General features: G+C 58.1%; 1 protein-coding gene and 1 long non-coding RNA gene across 2 annotated transcripts; both read left to right on the plus strand.

Annotated features, from left to right (window-relative positions):
* Nucleotides 1–256: 256 nt before the first annotated feature.
* On the plus strand, nt 257–1,662 carry LOC128137682 (uncharacterized). Its single transcript, XR_008233790.1, has 3 exons — nt 257–364; nt 884–1,014; nt 1,582–1,662. It is a non-coding gene; the product is annotated as an uncharacterized LOC128137682 (long non-coding RNA).
* A 2,576-nt stretch (nt 1,663–4,238) lies between these two features.
* LOC128136624 (adenylate cyclase type 10-like) lies at nt 4,239–22,024 on the plus strand (the record flags this gene model as incomplete). Its single annotated transcript, XM_052776547.1, has 23 exons — nt 4,239–4,365; nt 5,503–5,541; nt 6,189–6,332; nt 7,055–7,260; nt 7,698–7,791; nt 8,109–8,197; nt 8,784–8,975; nt 9,090–9,211; nt 9,849–9,925; nt 10,229–10,418; nt 11,330–11,382; nt 12,811–12,964; nt 13,673–13,865; nt 14,395–14,481; nt 14,928–15,211; nt 15,835–15,971; nt 16,843–16,968; nt 18,004–18,258; nt 18,956–19,294; nt 20,089–20,303; nt 20,690–20,797; nt 20,955–21,133; nt 21,815–22,024. Coding segments are annotated over 23 exons (3,588 nt in total), but the record flags the coding sequence as incomplete, so codon positions are not given.
* Nucleotides 22,025–22,329: the final 305 nt, after the last annotated feature.

A 22,329-nucleotide genomic window follows, 5' to 3' on the forward strand; every position in this document is an offset into this window, starting at 1 on the left:
CCCTGCCCCTGCCCTGGGCCTGGCCTTGGCCTTGGCCCTGGTCCCCCCCTCGCCCCGGCTGCCCCACCCCGTCTCTCCCCCATTTCTCCTCAGGCCACTCCGCCTCTGCCCCCTCCGGCCCCGCCCCAGGTCGGCAGTGACTGACAGGCCAACACCGGCTCCGCTGATTGGCTCAGCCGTGGCCAATGGCGCAGCTGTTGCCGGGCGGGCAGGGGCAGCCCGGGCCTCTCCTCACAGAGCTGCCCTGCGCCAGCTGCCCCCCGCCAGGGCAGCTGCTCCTCAGCCAGCCGGGACACTGGGCCTGCGGAGAGACGGCCTGCAAGAGGGGCCATTTCACCTGGAGCTGTTCTCTCAGCAGCGCAAGGTGTGTGCGCAGGTCTGCCCTCCCTCGGTCTGCTCGTGGGGTCTGGGCCCCCTCAGGGAGGGGACGTGAGAGGACAGGAGGGGATCTGCTCTGGATTCGCTCTGGATCGGCAAGTCTTTCCCAAAAGGCGGCTCTGTCTGGGCTCCAGCCACAGCCCCGGGCGGGAGGAGCTGCGTGACGGGAGCCGCTGGCCTCGGCCAGGCCGGCACCCGGCAGGAGACAGGGCTCTGGCCCCGGTCACACCGCCCGTGCTGAGCCCAGCACCCGGGGCCTTCCTCAGGCCTCGCCTTCCCCTGGGGCTGAGGAGGAGAGACACCCTGTCCTGGCGTGGCCCAGGGCATCCTCCTGCGGCCAGAAGGAAGGACGGAGCCCCGTCCCTCTCCCCACAGGGGCTGACCACTGTCCTTCCCTTCTGTGCCTGGGGCTTCAGGGCCAAGCAAATGCTGGGGCACCGAGGGCTCCTGGGGCAGCTTTGGGCATCTCGGAAGCTGAGGCGTGGCTGCCCCTTTGCTTCTGCAGATGCAGTTATCTGCTACCCGCTCCACGATCAGAACTGCTTCTTCGTCGTGGCACGTGGACTGGACAGATGCCACGTCCCTGTTAGTCTGGGAGGACTTCAGGGAAACAAGGAGGTTGCAGCATGCACCCAGGTAGGAGGACGGTGGAAAGGAGCCCTGACAAGGTTTTTCTGCTGTTTCAGATCTGAACTCTGTGTGCATCCCAGCACCAAAGTCTGCTTTTTTTCCTCCAAGCTGCACAGCTTTTTGCCAGCAAAAGCGAGTCGGCCTGAGCTGGTCTTTGGGATAACTTGGCTCCTTCCATTTTGAATTGCGTGCCTACGCTTTTCCTTTTTTCCACCAATGTCTTCCTTTCAACCCTCTTCCCCCCAGGTTCCCTCCTCTTTCAAAGGTGATTGTGATTTCAGTTTCTAGACAGATCGTGGAGCAGGTAGACCCAGGATGTAAGTGTGGACTGGTCTATACCTTCAGAGCTGTAGGCTGAGCTGTTTTACCTTTAAAGGCTAGATAGATATGGGCTATGGGTAGAGTTTCTGTTTGCTAATTAGTACTCCTTTTGGGGCCCTGTGACAGTAAGTTTGTCTGCCTGCAGATCTGCAGCAGTTAAAACTGACACTGAAAGAGTTTCAATGATGGATGCTGTTCCGTGTGTTTCATTTTGGGTCCCCATTTCACTGAGCTAGAATTATTCCTTTGCAGTTAGGTGATGGGGATCTTCTTGCACTGATCTTTTCTTTCTGGAGCGCATCCTGATATCCTTTGTCATCCAGAGCTTTCCCCTCTGTTGCTCAGAAGAGTGATGGTCGTGATGAGGACTAAATGCTGTGAGTAACGATTTCTTCAAGTCTGATTATGAAGGTGCCAAGCCCTGTTTGGAGAGTCCAAAGGCTTCATTTCAGGCCCAAAGCCTCATTTTTAGCTTCCAAAGCCTCTTTTTTAGGGACGAAATCCTCCTTTTCATGGACCATAGGCTCATTTTTAGGATTTGGTCTGCAATTTTAAGGGCCCAAAGCCTCATTTTGAGCATCCAAAGACCCATTTTTAGGGTGCAAAGCCTTAGGTTTTGGTACCAAAGCATCCTTGGAGGGCCCCAAACCTAATTTCAGGGTTCAAAGCCTCATTTTCATTTCTAAAGCACCATTTCTAGGGACCAAAGTCCCATTCTTAAGGCCTTGACCCTCATTCAGAGAGTCCAAACCCGTCTTTCACAGCTCTGAGCCTCAAATGTAGTGCTCAAAGCCCTGTATTTGGCATCAAAGCTTCATTTCGGGGGGCCACAGAGGAACCAATAGGTTCACCTTGTTGTCAGGGTCCAAAGCGTATTTGTAGCATCTCCCCCATTCTTTGCAGTGACAAAGCCTGCTTTTGAGGGCTGAAATCCTCCTTTGGAGGGTCCAAACCTGTCTTTCATTACCCATGGCCTTTTTTTAAGAAGCCACAGTTTCATTTTTAGGATCTTGTGGTGGTGTTTATGTCACTGCCAACAGGGCAGGCCCAGGAACCTGGCTTGTGCAGATGCTTGTGATGTCACCTGTGGCCAAATTCCTCTGCCGGAGAGGGCAGAGGCTGAGCGGCCTCAGGAGAAACAGGTGAGAGGTGGGCCAGGGGCAGCTGGGGCAAGGGAGGGAGCAGGGCCAGGACCAGGACCAGGGGTGCCACATGCACAGGAGCAGGTATCTCATTTTTATAGAGCAGCATTACTTTTAGGATCCAGCCGGTTGCTTTGAGGGTCCAAGCTGCATCCTGAGTTTCCAAGCCCTCATTTTTAGGCTCCAAACCCCTCTTTTAGGGCCCAAAGCCTCAGTTTTAGAGTCCAAAACTTCGATTCCAGGGTTGAAAACCTCCTTCTTATGGTTCAAAGCCTCGCTTTTTGGGCCCAGGGACTCATTTTTAGGGTTTTAATCTCTCTTTTAGGGTAGTATGCCTCATTTTTAGGTTTCAAACCTTCATTTTTAGGACTGACAGCCACTTTGTAGAGTTCAAAGCTTCGTTTATAAGGCCCGAACACACATTTTTCAGTCCCAAAGCCTCATTTTGAGTGTCCAAATACTCATTTTAGGGTCCCAACTCTTATTTTTGTTAAGAAATCCTCATTTTGGTGGTCCAAAGCTTTATTTAGAAGCTCCAGAGCCTCATTTCGGGGTCCACAACCTTGCCTCTAAACTCAAATTTTGAGGGTCCGAACCTGATTTTCAGGGCCCAATGCCTCATTTTCAAGGTCCAAAGAATCATTTTTACAATCCAGCCCTTTATCTTTAGGGTCCTGAAGCCACATTTCAAGGGTCCAAATACCCATTTTTAAGGTCCACCCCCCCCTTTTACAGTACAACCCCCACTTTTAGAGCCCCAAGCCTCATTTTGTAGCTTCCAAAGCCTCCTTTTTGGGATCCAGTCTGCAATTTGGAGGGTCCAAATGCTCATCCGGAGGGCCCGAAGCCTCATTTTAGGGGCCAAACTCCTCCTTTAGGGTACGAAGCCTCATTTGGAGCCTCCAAAGACCCATTCTTAGGGTGCAAGGCCTTAGTTAGGTCGCTGCAAATTCAGCAACGGGTCGCTGCGCAAGCCTCCCTTCGGCACTGTCCTCCAAGAAGTGGGATGGCGCTGGCTGCCTCCGAGTCAGCGGCTCAGCGTCAAGGAGGGAGACTGGGCCACGGCGGCAGCTGCTCAGCAGGCGATGACATACAGAGGATGTCGCTGCTAGCTGATTGTGTTGCTTGAGGACAGAGGATGGGTAAGTAAGTGATGACCTACGGAGGAGGTCACTGCCGGGTGATTGTGACCACCGCCGTGAGGGCGGAGGGCCAGTTGTCGCGCACAGAGGCCCCGGGCTCAGTGTGCAAGTCGCACTGTGTGGTGAGGTCCTCGTCCTCCCAGCTGGGCACGGCCATCTTCTCCTGAGGTACCCCGTGTGCCACAGGGCGCTGATGATGGCTTCTGCCTGGGAGAGGAACCATTACCACTCACAGCTGGAGAAAGCAGCAGCTTTCCTCCCCAGTCTCATTGTTGAGGACTGTCTCAGGAGTGACAATCCCATTCAGACTGTCCACGGAGTGCTGCTCTTTGCGGATATTTCAGGTGGGGGGAGCAGGGAGGAGCAACCACGGACAGGAGCCTTTTTGGGCCACACTAGGCCCTTTGGAGCCCTGCCCCGGCTCCTCAGACAGAGTGGCCGTCTTGTCACTGCTGAGGTCTTCTGCTGGGATGCCCAAAGAGAGGGGGACGGGTTATGTTGGGCGGTCAACCGCTGCCACCGCCAGCACTGAGCCAGCGCGTGGGAAGGTGTGACCTACAGGTTCTCGGGCCGGGCAGCATGGAACTGGCTGCCGGGTCCTTTGGCCCACGTGGGCATTTCCTGACTTCTGGGTGTCCCTGTTACAGGTTTCACTGCTTTGTCAGAGAAATTCATCCAGAGGAGCGGCCCAGACAGAGGCACTGATGAGCTGGCGCAAACCCTCAATGACTACCTGTGTGACATTTTGGAGGGTAAGAGCCGTGCCGCGGGACTGTCTGGCAGCGGGCCGTGAGGCTGCTCATGGAGGGTGGAGGTGGACATGCTGGGCAGCCTGGTCCTGCCTCCTTGCAAGGGCTGGGGCTTTCTGTGGCCTGCAGGAACAGCCAGGGTGTCCTGGTGAATCAAGACCGGCACAGGTCCTTTCTGCTCCCCACTGTGGCCGAGGAGGCACCCGCTTTCTCAGCAGCTTCCTCTGTGCTTCTGGCATGAACACCCGGCTCGGTGATGCATTAGTGCCCAGAGCAGGCTGGGGGCATCCAGCAAGCGCCAGCACGCGAGTGACCTGAGGATGCTGGCGCTGATATACGTGTGTGTGTCTGTGTGTGTGTGTGTGTGTGTGTGTCTGTGACACCCTCACGAGCCCCTTTTCACGGGGGACATCTTGACCCTTCTAAGCTGACCGTGAGCACATTGTGGCCACCTCTTTGGCAGCACCTGTAGAGCAAAGCAAGAGAGTCCTCAAAGATGATGAAGGGTCTGGAGCATCTCTCCTACGAGGAAAGGCTGAGAGAGCTGGGACTGTTTAGCCTAGAGAAGAGAAGGCTTGGGGGGTGATCTTAGTAATGTGTCTAAAACCTGAAGGGAGGGTGCAATGAGGACAGAGCCAGGCTCTTTCCAGTGCTGCCCAGTGTGAGGAGCAGAGGCCACGCCCCAGGCATGCACTGAAACACAGGCCGTTCCCTCTGTACGTCAGGAAAGACTTTTAGAGTGTGAGGGTGACTGAGCGCTGGCACAGGTTGCCCAGGCAGCTTGTGGAGTCTCCCTCGTTAGAGCTCTGAAAAAATGATCTAGCCACCGTCCTGGGCAGCTGGCTCTGTGCAGCCCTGCTTGAGCAGCAGGGTTGGACCAGATGGACCCCAGAGGTCCCTTCCAGCCTCCACCTTTCTGAGATCTGGTGGCAGCTCGCAGCCCTGCCTCCCTGCCTGCTGTGCACGTACCAGGGCTGTGGCCCCTGTGAGCCTGGGAGGCAGGCCAGAGCGGTGCTTTCCTGAGCTGTGCCCCACGGTGCACCCTCACCTGGGTGCTCCTCTCGGGGTAGAGGGGCTTGCTCTGTGGCTTCTGGAAGAAGGTGCCCACGTGACTCTTCCTTTCCTTCTCTCTGTCCGCAGAGATGCTGATTTTTGGAGGAGACATCTTTAAGTTTGCTGGTATGTACGCAGGACGACGATGCCCACGTGTGCTGACCTGCGGCATTTAAGCGCTGTGGCGGCCGTTTGCTGTGCTCTCCTTCTCAAGAGGCTCTGTGCAGCACCTTGAGCCAGCTTCCTGGCCACTCACGCCCCCCCCGTGCAGTGCCCTTTCTCCAGGCTTCTCTTTCTCCCTGGGCCTGCCTGCCTCCGGTTTGGCTTTGGCAAGGGCTGTGGCCTCCCTCATTCTGCCCCTGCTGGTAGGACCCTGGGCTGGGGGTGGGGGCAAGGAAGCACTGAGAGGAGGAGACCCCCTAGAAAGCACAGCCAAAGGTGTGTGTCGGGGGGGTGGTGAGGGGCAGGGAGGCCCTGGTGGTGGCGGAGCTCGGGCTGCCAGGCTGCGAGGGGAGGAGGCGGCCCTGGTGTGCTGCAGCTGCAGAGGAGCGCTCGGGGCAGGGGGTGCCACCGCTGCCGGCTGTCGGCCGCCGTGGCTGGCCCGGGAGAGGAGCGGTGTGCCGGTGCCCAGGGTTTGGCCCTCCAGGACGATGCCCTCCCACGGGCCCATCTTCCTCAGCACGTCGGCCGGTTTCTGCTGTCCCTGCCGCTGAGCGTAGGTCGGGGAGAGTCAGGTCTCAGCAGAGCCTTTACCTTTCCCTCACTTTCCCCAGGGGATGCTGTGCTGGTGCTGTGGAGAGCACCATCCCAGGAGCTGGCTAAGACCATCAGCCTGGTGCTGCAATGTAGCCGGCAGATCCAGAGGAAGTATGGGAATCGTGACACGCACGTGGGTCAGAAGGTCCGACTGAAGATAGGTACGGGCGCTGTGGCACGGGGTGCTTCTCGCTGGCAGGGAATGGGGGGATCCGTACTGGGGCTAGTGCCAAAGGAAAGCATCTCCTGCGAGCATTTAAGGGGCCAGCCGTAGTCTGGGCGGGGATGGGAGACCAGGCCTGCTGGGTTTGCGTGCGTTTGCAGCTGCAGAGGAAGCTTAAAGGCAAAGCGGGCGTCAGATCAAGTATGAGGGTCCTTGAATGTCTGATTTAGCACAGATGTCTGTGGGAGGTAGTTATCTTTCCATTTTTTCAGGTGGGGGCAGCTCTGCATCCTTTGCCCTGCTGGATTCTCCCCTGCCTCTCACAAAGAGCAAAGGGGAGCTGCTTTGCACATGGCTCTGGGAAGGGCTTTGGCAGGCTGTCGTGTGTTCTCAAGCAGACAGCTACAACCTGCCTGCATGTTGGTGGAGCAGGCAGTGACCAAGCCCGCCTGGTTTGCTGGGCTTCTGGGCAGGCTGCTGGGCTTCTGGGCAGGCAGCTGGCTAAGACAGCCGGCACTCTCAACACACTGCCTCTTTCTAGACACCCGTTTCAGGGACCTGTGTCAGTATGCCCCTGAGGAGGATGGAGGATGCCCTCCCCTTCCATAATGCCCTCCCCACTGGGCTTCAGATTAGGTTCTGAACAGCTGAGATGCTGGGGGCTGTAGAGCTCCAAATCTTCCCTGTGTCAGTGCTGCTTCTCCCTCTCTCTCTCACCAGGGATCTCTGCAGGGCCCATGGACTTCCTGCTAGTCGGAGACAGGAGGCGGCAGTACTTCTTGATCTGTGGCCAGGCCCTGGATGAAGTTCGTGAGGCCGAAGAGCTTGCGAATGCAGGTGAAGTAATCCTCTCGGCCACCTCCTGGGAGCTCTGTGAGCAGCACCGGCTCAGGACCAGGCGCCTTGCAGGCAAAAGAGCTGTGAAGGTAGGTGGATGGGATGGCCTGTAGAGCCATTTTGAGGACCCAGACCTGGACATGAAGGAGGGAGGTGTCAGAAGGCTGAGGAGCTGGATGTGGAGAGAGTTGGGGCTGTGGAAGTGGGTAGGCAGCTGAAGCTCTTGTCCTTCCATCTCAGGGGTAACGGTGGGCTGGGCTTGCTTGGTTTGAGGGGTCGGGAGGCACTGGGAGGGTTTTGGCCCCACCAGCAATGTCCTCTGTGGGTCATGGCGCTGTGGTTGACAGCTGGGGGATGCTTGGATGATGCCTGCCCAGCTCCGGTGCTTCTGAGGAAGCACTGCTGTCCCATCCAGCCAGGTGGGCTTGTTCTCCCCTTTGCTGGGCAGTGACGGTGGAGGGCGGGCTTTGTCCCCTGGGACTCCTGGGGAGGCCAGTGGCAGTGCCTTCACGCCGTGTGTCTTCAGGTTACAGGCATGGATCGGATGTCTTGGTCAGAATGCCAAGACGCTTTACGCGAGCTTGTGCAACACCCAAGGAGCCGCCGCTTGGAAGGGGAAGGTGAGTGCCAACTTCACCTAGTTCGCGGATTGCCTGGAAAGGTGGGGCCTGGCTGCTTCAGGGGCCAGAGAGGAACCACCCCCGCCCTCTTCCTCCTTTCGGTTAGCACTCATGCTTTTGGCCCTCCTGTGCATCAGCTGGGGCAGTGGCTGCTGCTGCCTTCTCCCTCCAGGGGACAGCACTGCCGTGAGCATCTGGAGGTGGCAACATGAGCAAACGCAGAAGACTCTTTCTCCCCCATTTCCAGTGCCAGCCCCTGCTTTCCGACACCTCGTAGTCCCATCCTCCCAGCAACCACCTGCTTTTTCTCTCCTCAGGTGCCATGAGGCCCGCTCTTCCCCTGCCCAGCGGCCCTAATGCGCACGACATGCTTAGCAAGTACATATCAGAAGCTGCTCTCAGGAAGGTACGTCCAGGCCGCCACTGCTGGGGGCTGCGTTTTTGGAGGGCAGAAGAAGTGGTGCATTGCAGAGATGGAGTTCTCACGAGAACAGACAAACAGAAGAAAACGCACCCTGAGACGACAACGCGGGGAAACTGAGCCAGGGGGCACTGGTGCTGCACCATTGCGTGTGTTGTTCTCAGAGAGATACGGGTGGTGGGAGGCAGACTTCTGTCTGTCTGTCTTTTCTGTGGGTACGGTTCTGGATGTGCTGCGGTCGTGACAGTGGGATAAAGGGGAGGTTGACAGTGACAGTGGGATAAAGGAAGTCCCCAGAGCATCCCTGCGGGTCGCCCCTCATGTCCATACCTGTCCCAGGATGGGGTGTTACCGGAGCAACTTTCTCTCCTTTGTCATTTGCGTTAACGATTCGGTATCCGCCTGCCACAGGCTGGGCAGCCTGCCCGCCATTTGCACCGAGAGGAGGATTTAGCCCTTCCTCGGGTAGTACCTGCTATTGCCAGTATGCCTGCTCTCCCTCGGTATCTGGTATGGGGAGTAAGCCCCCGGGAGAGCAGGCTGGTGAAGCCATCGTGCTCTTGTCTTCCAGCTTGATGACAGAGTGCCGCTGGACCTCTTCTCTGAGCTACGGCCAGTCACCAGCCTCTTCGTCCAACTGCAGTTGACTGCAGGTATCAACGCAGCGGCTGTCCACACCGTCGTCCACGATGCCAGCAGGATGATGCTGGAAATCCTCTGTCCTCACAAAGGCGAAATCAACAAAATCGTCCTGTTTGATAAAGTGAGTGTGTGGGAGCAATCGCTTCCCCCCACCCTGAGAGGGTGGGCGGTGAGCAAGAGGGAGAGGCTCCCTCTTAGGCACTGTAGCAAGATGTGCTGCATCTGTCCTTGGCAGGGCTGCACGTTCCTCTGTGTGTTTGGCCTCGGCGGAGAAAAGCTGCCCTACGAGAGCATTCATGCCTTGCAGAGTGCTATTCAGATCTTCAATTCCTGCTCCACCATGCTCATGGAAACAAAGTGAGCGTGTGGTGGGGGTGCATGCTGCCTGGGATGGTGCAAGGGGGCTTCCCAGAAAGAGACACGTCTTCTAGCTTGCTCTGCCTCGTCCCTGGGAGGAAGGAGGCCAGTGCCCTGAGAGGTGGCAGGCGAGCCCCGGGCTTAGCCCTCGGCAGCCAGGCGGAGTCCCTCCAAGCACACCCTGCTAGCCACCGTGCTGGAACGAGCCCTTGCAAGGGCGAGAGGCTCCTTGGTGCCAGAGGCAGGCCCTTCTGGGCGACTGGCCCACGAACGGGATGGGGTCCAGCCACCTGATCTCAGGTTGCTGCCATCGCAGGCAGTGACATCATGGGTGCCTTCTTCCCTCCCTCTTTGCTCACGAGAGGGCTGTGGCCTTCTGCAGGTTGCAGCTCAGGGAATGTGGCCTCAGGGGAAGCGTCCAAAACATCCCACGTGCGCTCTACCCCTGTCCTTTGTCCCTTGCAACGTGGGTATGTTGCGCCCCTGAGCTCTCCACGTCCCCAAGACCCACGCTGGCCGGACAGGATGGCGGGTGGCCCAGGCTAGCGCCGAGGGGAGGTGCGGGAAGGGATGAATCTGGGCGGGCAGGACTGCGCCTGGGGCGCTGCTGAAGCTGCGCTGTTTCCCTGTGTGCCAGGGCGGTGTCTGTTGCAGTTACCAGTGGGACGGTGTTCTGCGGAGTCACCGGCCACCCTCTGAGGCATGAATACACAGGTAGGAGGCGTGCGTCTGAGGCGCGGGAGGCTGGCGTGGGCCTGCTTAAGCATAGCACTCTGGAAGAGGAAGGCGGGCTGGGAGAGGGCTTTCCCAGCAGCCGGTCAGGAGCGGCCCAGGCAGTGTGGGTCCTGGCCCGTGGCAGGAGAATGGGCTCTGTGGCCGTTTGTTCCCCTGGGTTCTGCTGATCCCGCTGTGGGGTTGGCCTGTGCTGGAGGTGAGGCAGCCATTGGCCTGGAAGGGCGCCACGGGGCAGGTCGCACGGAGATGTCAACGCACGCGCGCTCTCTCTCTCTCTGGCAGTCCTTGGCCACAAGGTGAATTTGGCAGCCCGGATGATGGTGCACTACCCTGGGCTGGTGTCCTGTGATGCAGTGACCTACGCCTCCTCTCGGCTGCCCCCTTACTACTTCAAGGAGCTGCCGGAGAGAAAGATGAAAGGCCTCAGTCGTCCTGGCACTGTCTATCAATATGTGGGGATCACCAAGAAGAGGTGAGTGACCTCTGAGAGGGCTGGATGAGGGGATTGTGGCATCAAGGGTGCAGCCTTGGCCAGCAGAGAGGAATTAGGCAGAGAGAGACCAAGCTGGTCTCCCTTGCCTGTGGCTGAGACGGTGAGAAGCCCTGGCGCGGGAGGCTTTTTGCCTCTCTCCCCTGCTGTCTCCTGCTGCTAAGAGAGCGGGAGTGAAGCCACAGGGATGGGGAAGGTTTGCCTGTCTTGGCAGACACAACCTGGCCTTGCAGGCTCTGTCCAAATGGCTTTCAACTGTGCTTGCTCCACCACGTGCCCTGGTAATGCTGACCCAAGGAGGTTTTTGTCCCGTCTGCTTCCGAGCAGGAAGCTTTGGGCCAGCCTGTTTCCCATGGGGAAGTGTTGACCATGGGGACACTCTTCCTCATGTCTTCCTGCTGAAATGTCAGCTCTTCCTCTGGGCCAGGATTTGACCTTCTCTTTGGATGACGGTTTGAATGTTAACATTGCCATCTCTTGGAAACTACAGGAGGACTTGAGCCAAAGGTGCTAAGGTGCTTGGCATCCCAACCCGTTGAGTGACACAAGTCCTCCTTTGCAAGACACTTGTTTCTCTTTGCCAGCGTGTGCTAGCCAACAGCACGCCCTGGCTCCTTTCACATGTCTCCGATGTCTCTTGGTTTGGCCTCTGGTGGTGGACTCTTGATACGTTCTCCTGTCCTGCCATGGCCGTTGGGCTTCTTTATGCTTGAAGCTGTCCTAGCGTGCAGCTTGAACTATGGGTGGGGGTGCATACAGGGGAAAACATGCTGCTCGGAAGAAAAGCAGGTGCACGAGGAGCACATCCTGCCCCTCTACGCCAGGCTGCTTCTCTGTGTCCCCTGGCTTCTCACCAGCTAATTGACCTGTGTTTTCTTTTCCCCTGCTTCTAGCATATTTGGCATGGGTCTTGCCAAGAAGAGGTCAGAGTACGCCCCCTTACTGGGTAGGTGGAGAATGCCTTGCTCTTCTGAAGCCCAGTTTCTTCCCCTCGGTAACTTTTAGTGCCATGCTGGGAAGGGAGAAGCTTTTGCCGGGGATGGTGTTGCCTGCAGCGGCCCTAAGGAAGTGCGGCCTCTCTTGGCCCCTACTTGGTTGATCTCTTTGGGGTGGAAAGCAGGGTGAGGCGCCTGGTGCTGCCTTGCCGTGCTCCAGACCTGGTACGAAGGTACCTTTCAGCTACGGAGCTGCTCACACCTGGGGGCTATGTCTTTGGGATCAGGAAAGAGATTGCCTTCTGCCAGACTGACGGAGAGTTCCAGTGGTGGGTTCTCCCCCTTGTACTCCTCAGAGATCCTTTCTTGGCATCATCTGGGCGTAGACATGGAAACGTCAGGACACACGGGGTGCCTTTAATCACTCGGTGTCTTGCTGGAGGTTTTGGGCCCTGTTACAGGTTAACCCCGGGAGGCAGCTCAGCCCCACAGAGCCACTCGCTCCCCCCAGTGGGATGGGGAAGAGAATCGGAAGGGTAAAAGTGAGAACAGTGCTGGGCTGAGACACACACAGCTTAATAGGTAAAGCAAAAGCTGTGCAAGCATGCAAGGCCGAATCAGGCATTCGTTCCCTGCTTCCCATCGGCAGGCAGGTGTCTAGCCATTTCCAGGAAAGCGGGGCTGCATCGTGCGTAACGGTGACTTGGGAAGACAAACGCCTTAACTCCAAACGTCCCCCCTTCCTCCCTCTTTCCCCCAGCTCTTCTTGCCAAGCACCGCATCATATGGTATGGAATAGGCCTTTGGGCAGTTGGGGTCAGCTGTCGTGGCTGTGCCCCCTCCCAGCTTCTTGTGCGCCCCCAGCCTGCTCGCTGGCGGGGCGGCGTCAGAAATGGTAAAGGCCTTGACGCTGTGCAAGCACTCTTCAGCAATAACCGAAACAGCGTTGTGTTAGCAACAGCCGTGTCTGGTCACAAATCCAAACCAGAGCACCGTAGGAGCTATCACTGAAGAAAATTCACTCTAGCCCAGCCAAAAGACACTGAAGATGCTGCCTCGGCTACCAGGAAGTGCCCTGTGGCTCATGCTACAGCAAGGAGATGCTGCAGCGACTCGCATCATCTCTTCCAGTCTTGTGCTGGATCACTGCGGGGAGTTGCATGGGGCCAGCTGAACCTCTGTGCCTGTGGGAGGGCAGAGGGTGGTGGGACGGGGAAGAAGGCATAGGAGCTGCGCTGTGGGGCAGGCGGGCCCCCTCCCGCTCTGAGGAAGGCAGAGGTAAAAAAGCTGGGATGAGAGGGCAGGAAGGAGGCCTGGCTGTAGGCAGGCTGGTGGAAGTGGTGGCGGGACAGGGAACTGCGGTGGCGGGTGCCAGCCAAAGTGACATCTCTCTGCTTTTCAGCACACCCAGCAGCTGGTTTTCTTGTTTGTCTTCACAGGTCGGGAGAAGGAGATTGACCTCTTTGGCAGCTGCTTGAAAGCCTATGAGGACTTAGGACAAAGGCACATCCTGGCATTTGAGGGCACGATGGGCTCCGGAAAGAGCCACTTACTTACCGAACTGGCCTATTTAGGCCAGGCTGCTGGCCACAGGTACAGGTTTTTGACCTCTAGCTTTGGGACGCTGCCCCTGCCCATCACCTGGCAGGCATAGAACATTCCGTCCCCTCTGCCGGTGCGCCTGGCCCTTGGACTGCAGCCTCTCGAGAAAGCCTCCCTAGGAGCACCTGCATGCTCTGCTCCCGCCTCTACATCTCTGGGGAGTTGGAGGTGGCTTCTTGAGCCATGCCCTTTCCTCCTTCACTTCTGGGCCAGGCACAGATAGAAAGAAAGAGCCCAAGCCCAATGCTTTTCATCTGCCTCCAGACCCAACAGACAGCAGGGTGGCCTGTCTCGGAAGCCCTGCTTGCCCTCTGCCTGTTTCCCAGAAGGAGCACTGGGGCAGAAAAGCCTTCCTGTGGTCTGGGAAGCAGGCTGCTAAGGTCTGGAGCCCAAAGGCAAACCCGCCACTTGCTCCATCCTTGCCCCTTAGCCCCATGAGTTCCTCTGCAGGGGGACGTAGCGAGACCTGGGCCGGCGCTGGGGAGACGCAAGAGTCTGGACCCGGCTCTCCCGGTGGCTTGGCAGCAACTGCCCCTCTGTGCCCTTTCTCGTATGAGGAGCGAAAAGCTTGGCCTCCTCTGGGAAGCACTTTGAGACGAGTGGCTGACGAGCCCCCCCCCCCAAGGGCATCTGCACCCCTTTTGTCTTAGAAGGCTTGGGCTGTTGGGGATCTCAGTCCCCTTTGCTTTTGCACGGCAGGGTAGTTGCCATGGAACTGCTAGAGGTCAACGTGAGGCAGTCCTTCTGTGCCATCCGTACGCTGATGGCCAGGGCCCTGGGCCTCCAGGACTGTGAACACTGCGGTGCCAGGCAGCGCACGCTGCAGGCAGTGCTCCGCGGGACAATTGAAGAGAGCAGCTTTTGCCTCCTCAATGACATTTTCCTTGTCGAGGTGAGAGCAAGAGGCCTCTCTGGCCCCCTGGAGAAGGCCTTCTCGTGAGCTTTTCTGGGTCTGATGTTGTGTGGGCGCGCTGCTGGGAGTGCCTTAGCTCAGGGTTGGGAATCGTGGGGGTCATAGCACAGGTTTCCCATTCCTGGGCCCTGGGGGGCTCCCTTTCTGGGGTGAGTTCATGTCCCACGCTGCGTCTGGTGGTGCCCGGTGCCTTGTTCAGCACCTTGGAAGTGGCACTGGAGAGAGGCTGGTGCTGGGCGAGTGGTCTGCTCCAGCCAGCCCAAGTGTCCTACAGCCAGAGAACCAGCTCTTCAGCCCACCCCCAAGCCCCAGCTCTGCCAGCGACCCTCAGCAGAGGGCCTCTGCTTTAGGCTCCAGGTGAAGTCCCCACTGTGGCTCCTTGCACCTGTGCTGGGGAGAGGTAAGGTGCTGAGGCCAGCAGAGGCAGTTTGCTCTGCGGTCTTGCTTGGTGGGTTCGTGTGCCTAGCCCCAGAGCGATGCTCCTCCCTGACTCTGCTTTTCTGGCCAGTTTCCCGTTTCGGACAAGGTTCGCGAGATGCGTGGAATTGAAAGAAAAAAGGAGTTGCACTCGACTTGGGCAAAAGTGCTAGAGAAGGTGAGCATTTCTCCTTCCTTTCTTCCTCCTGGGTCAGAGAAGGAAAACAAGCCTGCTGGCTGCGGGCTCTGCACCACAGCAGTGTGAGCGGGTGGGAGGACCACACGCCCGGGCCATCGCCCTTCAGGGCCTGAGGAACGCCCCCCCCCCCCCCCCCCGCAGCCCCACAAACACACCCCATAACTTTCCTCTTGTCAAGTGTACCCTGGACAAGGAGCAATGGCTTCTGCATTCCCTTGCCCAAGCTGCCTCCTTCTGCAGGTCAGGTGGTGTTAGGTGTGACCTTAAAATCTCAAAGAAATTAAGAGTCAGTAAGCTTCTGAGCAGGGAAGTGGCTGGGGAGAGACTTCCGAGCATCCTCTCAAGAGACAGAGGCTCAATCTCCTCCCCTGCAAGATACTTGGGATTCCACTGGATTGCCCTCAGAACATCCTGCTTTTTTTCAGACCATTGGAGGAGAATTTGGCATATTCGTCATCGACAATGCCCATTTCATCGACCCTGCCTCCTGGAGTATCATGTCACCCGTGCTCCGAAATGTCTCCTACTTCATGGTCATGAGCTTAGCGCCGGGCTACGCAAGAACAGAGGGCTTTTGCAAAGCTGCAGCAGACAACACAACGTCCCAGAAAATCACCTATCTTCGTCTGGATGAGCTGAAACCTTCAGCTGTGGTGCAGACAGTCTGCCAGAACCTTAGAGTGGACAGCATCTCCAGGGATCTAGCGAGGTAAGTTCGAGGCGGGGGAGCTCTTCCTGAGGGCTTGAACCTATGCAGACCACGGACGGGAATCAGCCCCCAGGAAAGGGAGCGCAGGGCCACTAGAAGCATCACCGACTCTAGGGAGTACTCTAGGAGCTGGGTTGCTTGTTATGCCTTGTCCTGGCAGGCGCGAGCTGAGAGTGGGCCACTGCCGAGACACAGAGCGTGGGAGGTGTCAGCCCTTCGCGGCTGCACAGAGAGGAAGGGAGGAAGAGTCCTGAGCCCAGGCGTGGCTGGGCTGTGAAAAGGCCTTGGTCTAGGTGGCCGGGCTGTGGGGGAGATGCCCTGGGGCAGAGGCCTGCCCTGCTGCCAGAGAGGATCTAGGCTCCTGAGGAGAGGAAAGGCAGGGCTCGCTGCTCTGCGCTTTGGCCGTTGTCCACGATTCTTTTCCCATGGACTTGAGCGAAGGCTGGAGCTTCAGGGGGGCCCAAAAGCCTAAGCCAGCAGAGGACTGTCCCATTCAAAGGCGAGGTGCAGCTGTGACAAAGATGCTGGCTACCCTGTATTGCCCAAGTGACTCGCCGCCCACCTGAACCGTGTTTCACCTTACTCCCCTTGTGGTGGTCACTGCCGCGTCTGCTCCTGTCCAGGTTCCTGATCCAAAGAAGCTCGGGGATCCCGTATTACTGCAAGGAGCTGCTGGGCTGCCTTCTTTGCAACGACATGCTCTTGCTCCGCACCCGGAGGCGGGCTGAAAAAGCAGAGGACAACTGGGAGAGCCTGATCAGTAAGCACCTTTGCTGCTGACTAGCGAGTTGCTGTGGCGCATTCTCCGCAGCACAGTCTTGCCCCATCATTCCCCCGCGGGTCTGGGCAGAGTCAGATCTTGCAGCGGTGCAGAACGTGGTCTGGCGGAGGCGTGGGCTCCTGCGTGCCTTGCTGTTGGGACAGCCAAAGCAGGGGCTAGCGAGTTCTGGTGGCTTGGAGGGGCCTAAATTCTTGGGGCGGGGGCTGGGGGGCTAAAACAACAGGGGAAATGGTTCCAGAGCACATGTGTTTCTAGTGTTTCTTAGGCGTTCTAATGGGCACGGAATTTACCCTGGCCCAACGCCAGCTCACTTGAGAACAAACCCCAGCTTGAGGCGAGGGACGGGCCCGGGAAACTTGAATTCAAAACCATAAATCCCCACAAGGGTGCTGGTAACGGAAGAAAACGGTGGCAATGCCACCGAGCACGCCATGCCAGCCGGAGTGCTGTGGCCTTGGGAACAGCCAGGGCTGATGCTGCATTTTGCATGATCCCTGGCAATTTCCCTGGCTGTGGAGGTAGCCCTGTCGAAGGCAGCAATGCTGCTGCTTTCTGTCGCGGGGCATTCAGTTGCCCCCTAGGCACTCCAGAAGCTTTGACTGAGGGGCTGTTTGGGAAAGCTGGTCTGAAGGCAGAACACCTGTCTGTCCTGGGAGGGCTATGCAAAGAAATGCTTGCAGTGGGAACTGTTTTGCTGTGCTTAATGACCACGTTCAGCACATGCAGGTCCCTGCGCTTGCACTGGGCCACGTCAAGTGGGACTTGTCCCCTCTCAGGCAAATTTTGAAACATTTGCAAGCCGCAAGTTACTTTGCACATTGCCTTATTCGTGTTCTCTTGCTCCACCCAGCTTCTGCAGTTGAGGCTTCACCCCTCGCAGCAACCTCGAGCTCCAGCGCGGGGAATGATGGCAGGGTCTGCATCATCAGACCAGACGTGAACCCGGAGAACACGGTGCTGCCCACCACCTTGAAAGGTGAGGGACCGAGAGCCGCTCTGCCGGCTCGCGGCTGTGCTGGGGCCCCTTGGCGGGGCATTGGCTAGAGGGAGGCTGGGCGTTTGTGTGCTGCAGAGTCACCCTCTCAGCTTGGGGGCTCTGCTGGGAAGGTGGCTCCAGTGCAACCAGAAACAGGCCTGGGGTTGCGGGCAGCCATTTTCCCCTCCTGGGCGTGGACCAGCTGTGAGCCTGCTGGCTGCTTTCCAGCAGCAGGTAGGAGAGAAAAGGCTATTGGTGCAACACTAGGATGGCTCCCTTTTCTCACAGAAACAAATGCTTTGCTGGGAAAAGTCTTTGACTTGCCGCTGACTCAGCTGTGATCGCGGCTTTGCCCTCGCTATTCTCTTCTTAAGCTCCCCAGCTAACGGTGCTCTCGAGGCACTTAATCCAAACCAAATCCATTGGTTTTTTTCTGTGGATTGGCACGGAAATCCCCCCATAGCCAGGGGAGCTGGATGGGGGAGCTGTCAACGACTGTCCCTCCTCTCTAGCCGTAGCCATTTGTATGACCCTTGAAGAAACGTCATGCTAAAGCGTTCCTGCTATTAAGTTGTTTTGTCCCGTCCCGTCCTGTCCCCCAAAACAATGAAAACCAAACGAAAGGCATAGTATTGTCTGGCCAAGTTAAGAGAGCCACTGTGGGGAGTTCTGCGTCCACCTCTGCGCTGGGGAAGGTTCTCTGTTTTCTGTGTGCGCTGTTGGGCAAAAGCCTACTCCAGCTGCGGTAGGGCGCATCATGGATGCATGTACCTGCTGGATCCTGCCCTCCTCACCCCAGGTGGGCGAGTGTTTGTTTGAGCGTCTCGCTCTTCCCCAGGCCTTGTGGCCTGCGATTCCAACAGGTGCGGAGCCATTTTGAAGACGCCTGCCCTGGGTTGCAATTGCCCAGCAGGTGCGGCGCCGAGGAGAAGAGGCCAAAGTCGACCCCGTTTCATGTGTTGAGACTTTCCAGCCTCTCCAGCCTCAGCATGGGAAACAGGCAAGAGAGAAAGAGGTGTTGCTTCTTTTTGACAGAGATTGTGCTGGCCCAGCTGGACCGGATAAAGCCACTGAAGCAGATGGTTTTGAAGTTTGCAGCTGTCATCGGGCCAGTGTTTACCACCCAGCTGCTGTCGCACATCCTTCCTGACGGCATGAGGCACAAGACGAATTGCTTGTTGGACATGCTGGTGAGCGACAGCATCCTTAAGTGGCTGAAAACCACAGAGGTGCCAGAAGATGTCCGAGATCCTACCAAGGGGCCAGGCACCTCTCGGCAGGCAGGGAGTGGTAAGTGGTAGCAGTAAAGAGGCCAAAGGAGCTCCCAGCTGTGTCCTGGTGGGGCTCCCCAGGGCATGGTGCACTTCCCCCCTCTGCCCCAGTAATGGCTGGGTGGAGCTCAGGCAGGCATGGGGGTTCGGGATGGCTTGTTCAAAGATCTTACAAGTCAATCTCAAAGAAGACTAGCTTTGCGCTGGAGGGAAGTTCCCACCAGCCGTCCCAAGTGCCTCTGCTCCTCTGCCTTCAAGTGCTGCTCGTAGCGCAGGCACGGGAGGGCATCTGGAATCACCGATATCCTCTCCCAGTTGCCTGCGGCATCCAGATCAAAGATGCCCTCCAAAGTGCCCCAGGGCCTTTGAGAGGCTTTTGTTCAGCTTTGATTCCCCTGTGGTGCAGCAGGGGAAGCTCAGGAGGCTGGGGACTGCCTTGCCAAGAGCGGAGAGAAAGCACTGGCCGGGGCTTGCTTCGGCTGGCGGCAACATCCCCAGCTCCTGTCTGGAGCACAGCTGAGCGCTGTGTCCCCAGGGCTGTGCTAGCATCAGCAAGGCAAGGCGGGCCCTTTCGCCTCGTCCTGCAAGGCTCGGTGTGCAGCAGCGCCGGTTTGCTGCTAAGGATGCTCACCAAGGCACGACTTTCATGCCCCGGCTGGGACGGCCCTGAGGCCTGGCCCCAGCTCAGGCTGATGCAAAGGCCCTTTGCCCTGCAGGTGTGGAGAGACCCTCTCCGAGCAAGAAGACCACGGAGCGGCAGTCTGGCGTGCTGGTCTTCCGTGTCCCACTGCTGCGGGAGGCTGCCTACGAGCTGTGGCCCGAGAGACAGCGGGTCGCCTTGCACCGCAAGTGCGCCGCCTTCCTGGAGCGGCACGCGCACAAATGCAAGAGCTGCGGCCAAGGGGACTTTGTTGCCTTCCACCGCTTCACCGTCACCAGCACCCGGGAGGGAGGGAGCAGTCAGGGCCCTGCTGAGCAGGGCGACCCTCACAGCTGGGAGGCCTTGGTGCTGGCAGGAGAACAGCTGAAGAGGGATAGGACCCACGGCCCTGAGGGTATGCTGTGCACCATGCTCCGCAGCCTGGGCCCTCCAGGACCCCAGGGGGGCTGTGCTGGGGATGGGGTGGGAGGACATCTGCTAGGGACGAGCCCAGGAGGTGAGGATGGCCACTGCAGACTTTCGGCAGTGTGTCGGGACCCTTGCAAGGATCCTTGCGAGCCCGCTGGGAGAGGGAGAGTAGCTCTTCCCCTGTGGTATGTGAGGAGGTGTCTAACCCCCTGTTTTCTTTCCTGATGCTGCAGGTGCTCTGCAGCAGCAGCAGGCTTTCCTGGAGGAGGATTTTGGGTGAGCAGACACGGTTTTGATGATTTTGGAAGGCAGTGAGCTCAGGGTGTCCAGAGGAGACAAAGGAAGCGCTGCCATTTGGCTGCCGGTTGTGACTGCAGCTTAGGGAAGAGGCTTTCTGTGGGGTGGGAGCTGGGAGGAGATGGCCATGGAGATGAGGGAGTGCTTGAGGAAGCCCGTGGGCTCAGAGCCATCATCACACTACACTGGAGCAGCCCTTGCTTTCCGGTTCCTACAGAGTAGCACTGCAAAATCTGCAGGGGAAAACCTGCCCCGGGGACTCGAGTGGTTTGCCTGTGGGAAGAGGTGACAGAAAGCCCAAGCTTGTCTCTTTCTCCCTACCTACAAAGCACCTGTACGGGTCATACGTGCCCATGGCCTCGTGCTCTGCTTTGAACAAAGGGCTTCTGATGCCGTCTCTGTGGGGAGAAAGAGCAGTACAGGTGATGCCCGTGTATTCTTTGCTCTCTTCTTCTCCTGGGAACCGTCTGACTAGTGTGGCAGGATGGTTTCTGGCAAAGAGCGAACAGACAGCTGAGCTGCCCAGCAAGACCAACAGGAAGCACAGCGGTACATGCTCCTGTGAATGCAAAGCCATCGTGGAATCGGTGCTTGTGCCTTTGGCTCGCCACTACGTGGCGATGGGCGATGCTGCCAGAGCCTTCTACTACCTTCTGGAGTCTGCGGCTGCCTACCTGCATGTCTCCAACAGCTACATGGTGAGTTGCCCTGCTTGCCAGCACCCACTGTGCACAGAGTCCTGCCTGCCTGCCTGCCTGGCCGTTGCACTAGGGCGTGCCTTCGCGGGACCTCGGAAAGGAAATGCTGGGGTCAGACCCTGACTTTTTCCTCTGGTTTGCCTCTTCTGTGGCAAGAGACACAAGGCACTGTGCCCATAGCACGAGGGGCATTAGCAGGGAGGCAGTCTGAAGGATCACTGGTGCCTGTCTGTGCTCTGAGACAGTGTGACTGTGTTTGGGCGGGCATCACCAGGGGGAGAAACAGGCCCTCCTAAGACAGATGCCAGAGGCAATGATGAGGGAGGACAAGGCTGGCCATGGGCTCTGCACCCACGCTCACCTGCTCTCTGTGTGCTTGCGCAAAGGCCCTCATGAAGCTGAACGAAGCGGAGGTCCTGAGGAACTCGCTGGAGAAGAAAGCAAATGTGATCGCCTGCTTTGAAGAGGCCACCTTCTTCAGCCTCAAAGGGGAGGTAAGAGACGGGCAGGTCTGGAGGGATCTCCTGGGGGACGGAGCTGGATGCCTTCCCCGGTTGCAGGGGATATCCCTGGCATCTCCAGCCACTTGGAGGTTCCTGCAGTCTCCTGGGCAACTAGTCCATATCGGGATGTTTCCCTTTTCCTCTGCAGGTCTGCTGGCATATGGGGCACATGAAGCTGGCAGAGAAACTGCTCAGGAAGGCTTTGAGCCTGCTCGGAAGACAATTCCCCCAGACCTCCACTGGAACCTTTGTCAGGTCTCAGGTGGAAAAGTTGCCGTGTGCCACTTGTGTTGCCAGAAGAGCATCCTCCCTTCCGCAGGAGGCCCGGTAAGAAGCAGAACTGAGAAGCCAGGGGAGGAAGAGCCATTTCCCACCTGGTCCCAGGCATCCCGGCCCAACCTGCCTAGGCTTGAGGCCACCCTGAAGCTGACACATAGGCCTTAGCAGGACCGAGGCAGTAAGGAGCCACGTGCGGGTAGACCGGGGGACGCCAGAGCCCCACACTCCCTCCCTCCTTGCGCAGTCACGGGAACAAAGCATGCCCTTGGGTCAAAAGCAGCTTGCAGCTGGGGGTGCGTCTGCCGGCACGTGGCGGCTGTGGCAGGGGGTTGGTGGTGGCTGGCAACAGAGAGCTGTAAACGGGGAGTAGAGGCTGAAGAGGGGCAGGGGGTCTGGAGGCAGGACCAGGACGTGGGGAAGGAGCAGTAGGTGGAGGTGAGGTGTGAGGATGAGGAAGCTCAGAGGGTGATACCCCTTTTCCTGCCGGTTCCCAGCTTTGCTTGGCCCCCCTGGCACTGCAGTGCCAACACGCCCTCTCAGGCGGTCAGCTTCCCCTGACACCGCTTCGTTGTTTGCCCCCTTCCGCTCCAGCAGCCGCCCCTCCGTCAGCTCCCTTTCCTCCGAGGAGGTGCACCTGGCTTGTCCGCCGCCCTGCTTTCCCCCGGCCCTGTCCCATTTAGCACTGCACAGCTAGAGCCTCCGGGCCAAGCAGTTTCTCTCGTGTGGCAGGAGGAAGAGGCTAGCCTGGCTGCTGCGGCAGAGCTGCTGTCTTTCCTTACTGGAGCACCTCTTCAGCCTGGAGGGCACTTCCAGCGGACAGACGTTCTCCCTCCTGGCAGCGCGCATGAAGGCCAACACGGACAGGGCAGTGGACTCCTACCAAGCAGCAGACTCCTGCCACAGATAGACTTACAACAGAAGGGTGGCAATGAAGTTACCTCATTAGCAGCTCCGTTATTATGACCTTTGCTGGCGGGCCTTTCTTTCTTTCTGAGGCACGGAGTGATACACTGTCTTATCATTTCTGTTGATGGCTACTGCGGCTCCATCAGCGATGGCTACAGCTCTCTCGCAGGCCCTGGTGCAGACTCCTGATGGAAGACGCTTCTGATTTGAGGTCACATTAAAACCAGAGACCTCTCAAACCCTAGCCCTCTCTGTTGTTCTTGCTCCTCACCACCTACGTACGGTCAGCTGGCTACTGCTGCTCCCTGTCTTTCCCCCGCTAAAGGGGAGGGCTTCCC

Source organism: Harpia harpyja, chromosome Z (assembly GCF_026419915.1).
Source record: "Harpia harpyja isolate bHarHar1 chromosome Z, bHarHar1 primary haplotype, whole genome shotgun sequence".
NCBI classification, from domain to species: Eukaryota; Metazoa; Chordata; class Aves; order Accipitriformes; family Accipitridae; genus Harpia; species Harpia harpyja.